The 6000-nt window shown below is 41.4% G+C and overlaps 1 protein-coding gene across 1 annotated transcript in view; it reads right to left on the reverse strand.

Annotated features, from left to right (window-relative positions):
- LOC139233601 (MAGUK p55 subfamily member 3-like) overlaps positions 1-5537 on the reverse strand; it is a 72621-nt gene extending 67084 nt beyond the window's left edge. The window contains exon 1 of the mRNA XM_070864005.1: positions 5507-5537. Within this exon, the coding sequence (XP_070720106.1) occupies positions 5507-5531 (25 nt within the window). The 5' untranslated portion in view covers positions 5532-5537. The remainder of the gene's footprint in view (positions 1-5506) is intronic.
- Positions 5538-6000: the final 463 nt, after the last annotated feature.

A 6000-nucleotide genomic window follows, 5' to 3' on the forward strand; every position in this document is an offset into this window, starting at 1 on the left:
AAAACAGATTACAGCAAACAAACTTACATTTATATAGCACCTTTCACAACCTCAGAATATCCCAGGCACTTCACCGCCAATGAAGCACTTTTGAAGTATAGCCACTGTTGTAATGTGGCAAGTGATTTGCACACAGCAAGGTCCCACAAACAGCAATGAGATAAATAAACTGACCAATAAAGCTGTTTTAGTGATACAAAAGCAGAATACTGCGGATGCTGGAAATCGGAAATAAAAACAGAAAATGCTGGAAATGCTCAGCAGGTCAGGCAGCATCTATGGAGAGAGAAACAGAGTTAACGTTTCAGGTCGATGACCTTTTAGTGATGTCGGTTGAGGGAAAAATATTGGAAAGACAAATCCCCTGCTCCTCTTCAAATAGTGCCATGTTCTTTACATCCACCTGAGAAGGCAGTCAGGGCCTCAGTTTAACATCTGAAAGGCAGCACCTCTGACAGTACTGCCCTGTTGTGTCAACCTCTAATTCTGCCCTCTTGAGCATCCCGATTATAATCGCTCAGCCTTTTGTTGCCTAAGCCCCAAGCTCTAGAACTCCCTGTCTAAACCTCTCTGCCTCGCCACCTCTCTTTCCTCCTTCAAGACACTCCTTAAAACATACCTCTTTGACCCTTGGTCACCTGTGCTAATTTCTACTTATGCGGCTTGGTGCCAAATTTTTATTTCATAATACCCCTGTGAAGTGCCTTGGGATGTTTCACTATGTTAAAGGCGCTATATAAATACAAGTTGTTGTTGTTGTAGATTGTGTGCTCAAGTCTCTGGAGCTGGGCTTGAAGTTGTGATCTTCTGACTCCGAGGCAAGAGTGTTCACACTGAGCCAAGGCCGACACGAGGTTTTGTAGGCCACAAAGGAAAGGAAAACTCCTCAGTAGAATTTCATTCCTAAAGTTGTTTCTTGGTACTTATAGACAGAAGTATTTCAGATTGATTCCTCTTAGCCCATCTGTACCATCAGCATCCGATTTGATCTCTCAGGGTTTATATTTTGTGTCACCCTTGAGAACATTTGAATGGTGTTAAATGAATTGACAGACAAATATTGACAAGTTCTTTGGTTAAAGCTGGTCTGAAATTTACACCGAATTATTTATCCATCTGGTGTGATACAGCATTCAAACTTCAAGCACGCTGAAGTCAGCAATTGGGAGCGTTTCTTTTGATGTAAATAAGTGCACATTGAGTATTGGGTGCTGTGGAGTTTGTCAGCTACAAATTCGTAGCAAAATGTGACATTCTATCTATAGTATAAATAGTCATTTAGAAATAAACACAAAGTAGGCTATTACAAAAGCAAAATACTGCAGGTGCTGGAATCTGAAATAAAAACAGAAAATGCTGGAAATCTCAGTGGATAAGGCAGCATTTGTGGAGCGAAAAACTGAGTTAACGTTTTAGGTCGATGACCCTTTGTTAGAATTGCCGAATGTTCGAAAAGAACAGATTTTTAAGGAGCACTGAAAGGGGGAGGGGAAGAAAAAACAAAAGGGAAGGTCTGTGATAGGGTGGAAGACAGGAGAGATTAGAGTTTCAAAAGGGATGATGGGCCGACTTGAAATGGTGATGGTAGAAATTAGAAAAAGATTGATCTAGCTAGGGTGTGAATGGCAGAATAATTACTAGCTGCCATTGGAGACAGAGAGAAAAAAATTACATAAGACGAGGGAGGGGGGAGGGAGCCAAATATGGGCAGAGGTTACGCTCTGAAATTATTGAACTCAATGTTGAGTTCAGAAGGCTGTAAAGTGCCTAAACGAAAGATGAGGTGCTGTTCCTCGAGCTTGCATTGAGCTTCATTGGAACAGTATAGGAGACCGAGGAAGGAGATGTCGGAGAGGGAGTGGAGCAGGGAATTAAAGTGACAGGCGACCGGAAGCTCAGGGTCACGCTTACGGACTGAACGGAGATGTTCCGTAAAGCGGTCACCCAATCTGCGTTTGGTCTCCCCAGTGTAGAGGAGACCACATCGTGAGCAGCGAATGCAGTATACTAAATTGAAAGAAGTACAAGTAAATCGCTGTTTCACCTCGAAGGAATATTTGGGGCCCTGGATAGTGGGAAGGGAGGAGGTAAAATGGGCAGATGTTGCAGTTAGGTTATAATGGATTGGTCTGCCTTCATTATTTCAGTTGCAGTTGCAGCACTCCTGTCCAGCTGAGAGCAGCTACCTCCGCGCAGTCCAGGCACATATAACTTGTAGAAAACGAAGGAGCAATTGGAAATCCCACCACAATTGCAAGATTATATTTTGATACATTTACTTTGTATTGCTGATCTTTAACAACTAAAATAAATTTAAACTCTCAAAGTATAATTATCTCTAAATAGTTTTGAGGCAAAGCTGCATTTCTGCATCAAATAAAGAATGCAATTTAAAAATTTATTTCAAGATTGAAGTCTTCTGCTATTGTGAAACACGAATTACACTTTAAGGTAATCCTTACTGCAGGGTATTTTTCTAATTTTGAAGTTACAGACATTCAGTCCTCAAAGAGTTAACATCGCATGTTTCTAAAAGTAGATAATGTGAGACTTCTCATTTAATCAAATCAGGTCACACTGAAAGTCGAAAATGTGCTAATCACTAGGGGCTACTGCAATCATTATCACTTGTCCTCAACTCTTCTACTTCCCTAATTGGCTGATTTAATTACCCTCACCTGACATCTGCTGTGGGGCCAACTCCTGGTGTCGTTTTTATAATATAAAGTGAAGGTTTGTCTTTTATTTTCTCTGCATTTGGATGATACTTCTTTACATTGAAGTTATGTTTTAATGTATGTATTAATGACTTTTTAGCTTTGATAATTTCTCAATCTTACCTATTTATGATGGGTTTTTTTTAATGTCCACAAGAACTATGTTATTTATTATCCATGATAATTGTGCTCTATTCGTGTCAACTTGGCTCAGTCGTAGCACACTTGCTTCTGAGTCAGAAGACCATGGGTTCACATCCATCATGGACCTCAGTACATATTCTGCATTGATAATTGAGGAATTGCTGCATTATCTGAGCTTTCTCGCGTGTGATACTTTCAACTGTGACCCTACCTGCTCACGTTCAACAAAATATGTTGCATGCCCTGCAATGGGGAGTTCTCCTGGTATTTTAACCAAAACATGGTTACCTAGTCATTCATCCATTTGCTCTTTGTGGGGCCTTGCTGGGCACAAATTGGCCTCAACAACATTGACTGCATTTCAAAAGTAATCTATTAGTTGTAATGCATTTTGAGACATCATGAAGATGTGAAAGATGCTATATAAATACAAATTCTTCAAAGAAAATGTGTTTTCTTTGGATTCCCTTAAGTGCTCAGCGGACAAAGCACTCTGTGGTATGGAAAACAAGCACAGGCAGCGGAAGGAGTGTGCGGCAAACCAGACTCCCCACCCACCCTTTCCTCCAACGACTGTCTGTCCCGACTGACAGAGACTGTAATTCCCGTAACGAACTGTACAGTCACCTGACAACTCACTTTTAGAGTGGAAGCAAGTCTTCCTCGATTTCGAGGGACTGCCTATGATGATGATGGTGTGGTATGGTACAATGAGGTCCAAGTGTTGGTGTGGAGGTGCCACAATTGAGCTTGATGTCCCTGGGCTGAGGAGGTGTTGTTACTCCTGTATTTTCCAGTGACCTCCGACAGCAAGTATGTGGAGATAGTGGGTGAGGGCCAGATCAGCCTTGGCTATGCTGCCTAATGGTCAAATAATCTGCAAGCACGCAGCATATAGGGAGGGGTAATTTGCAACTTACAGCTGGAGAGTGACACTGATGTTGCAGGTCTGGCAGCGATATCCAAAGTGAAATTAATGGAAAGGAAATTTGGGTGTTTTTGATCTGTAATGCCAAATTTATGTTCCAGAGACAAGTTGACAATTAACCTCATGCCCTCCCAGAATCCAGATGAACTCTGGCTCCTGAGATGTGATACCAGACAGGTGCTGGAGTTCCAGCATCAATCAGTACCTTCAGGAGAAGAACGGCAGGAATGTTTGCTTGTTATTCTATGCGCTCTTGCCCTTGTGTGCAGTTTTGTTTATCTGGCTGTCCTTGTACATCTGTCCCTGTCTCAGTGTTTACCCATTATATATTGCCGTGCTTTGTTGTATCAAATCCACAGCTTTCACTGCTCTGTACCTGCTTACGTGTGCGCAAGATGCTGAAAACAAACAGATCCTGACTTTTTTTCCCCTTGAAAACTGCGCAGGAGCGAAGTTAACTGGTAGCTTAGCACAATGAGTCAGCCAGAATAGGAATATGAGCCTCTGCAGGAAAGTTGGTGTGGGAATTAAAAATATTAAATTAATCACATCAGCTACAGAATGTAGCCATTGGAGCCGTCTGCCTCCACTCATAGCAAAAATCAATCAGTCATGCCTTTGTTGTGCAATCATCGTTGAACATCCCCACTTCTGACCTTATGATGGAGGGAAGGTCATTGATGAAGCAGCTGAAGATGGCTGGGCCTTGGACACTGCCCTGAGGAACTCCTGCAGCGATGTCCTGGGACTGAGATGATTGGCCTCCAACAACCACAACCATCTTCCTTTGTGCTAGATATGACTCCAATTAGTGGAGAATTTTTCTATTGATTCCTATTGATACCACATTTGGTCAAATGCTGCCTAGATGTTAAGAGCATCATGAAAAATGTATATTGCACATTTTGTTGAAATGCCAAATGTTGGCTCCATTTTGAACATTTAAGAGCATGATGAATTGAGAATTGTGTTTCTCAATTAATTGGTAACAGCTCTTGTGTTTCGTAATCTCGTCATGGAAGCACCTCAGTAACAAGCAAGACTTTCTTTGAAATAGGGATGATTTAAAACATCTCTCTTTTTCCCTGGTTCTTTTTACAAACCATTATTTCAGCCTATAGCAAACCAACAGCTTATTGTCCCAGAGATGGATTTTTCTCTTCAATTCACTCCAATCACTTTTCTTTCTTAAATTATTTGACGGCATCCCTGAATGCTGCATGAACTTAAGTACATAGATAGCTGGTTCTAAATTTCAGAAGAGTCTTGAGCTGAAATCAGGTAAGGGTAGGAATTTCATGCCTTTAAAGGTATTGCCCCATGTATTGTATAGCACCATGACCCTTCGGTGCTATCAAAACTATTTAAAATATAGGCTTACTTGCAGTGATAACATGGTAAGTGAACAGTAGGCAGTATGTGGATGGCTATGCTGAATGTTCAAATCATCAAACTCCAGACTAATAAGCAACTGAAAGGATGACACTTGGCTTTAAAGATGCATTTTCAACATTCATTTCATTCCCTTGTATCAAGGCATAGCTCAAACTTTGGTTTAACACTGAGGAATTTGTTTTAGCAAAGTAGCTAATGGAAAAAAAACCTTGATGCTTGTTGTAAGGAATACACAAGAAACTCATTCAAATAATTGTAATTGAATTCTGGTAACCCAAATTCAAGCATCTTAAGTATAGAGGGAACCAAGTCAGATTTGTACCTGCTGCTGTTGACTGAACCGGCATGGTATCTGCACTGAATCTGAAGGACAAAGCTTTCACGTTTGGAGAATATTATTACTTCATTCACTGGCGTTCCTGCAAAAGAGGATACGGATCAGAACAATAAATGTGTTAACAACCAGACAACTGCAGTCATTTGCTGTACACATCCACAGGATTGCAATGTGCCAGACTACTTCCTGTTGTATAGAATTTGTGATTGTCCAATCCACAGTAATACGGACCTGACTAGCCAGGGGAAAGCATGATAGCAGATTGCAACAGGTGCCTACAGAACAATTCCTGTGCATGGATTATGGTCACGACTGTCATTTGCAGACTGACCTGACAATTCAGTTCTGTGCCCGTGAGAGAGACATCTGTTTTCAAATCCCTCCATGGCCACTCCCCTCCCTATCTCTGTAATCTCCTCCAGCCCCACAACCCCCCGAGATATCTGCACTCCTCTAATTCTGGTCTCTTGAGCATCCCA

This window comes from Pristiophorus japonicus, chromosome 21, assembly GCF_044704955.1.
Source record: "Pristiophorus japonicus isolate sPriJap1 chromosome 21, sPriJap1.hap1, whole genome shotgun sequence".
NCBI lineage: Eukaryota > Metazoa > Chordata > Chondrichthyes > Pristiophoridae > Pristiophorus > Pristiophorus japonicus.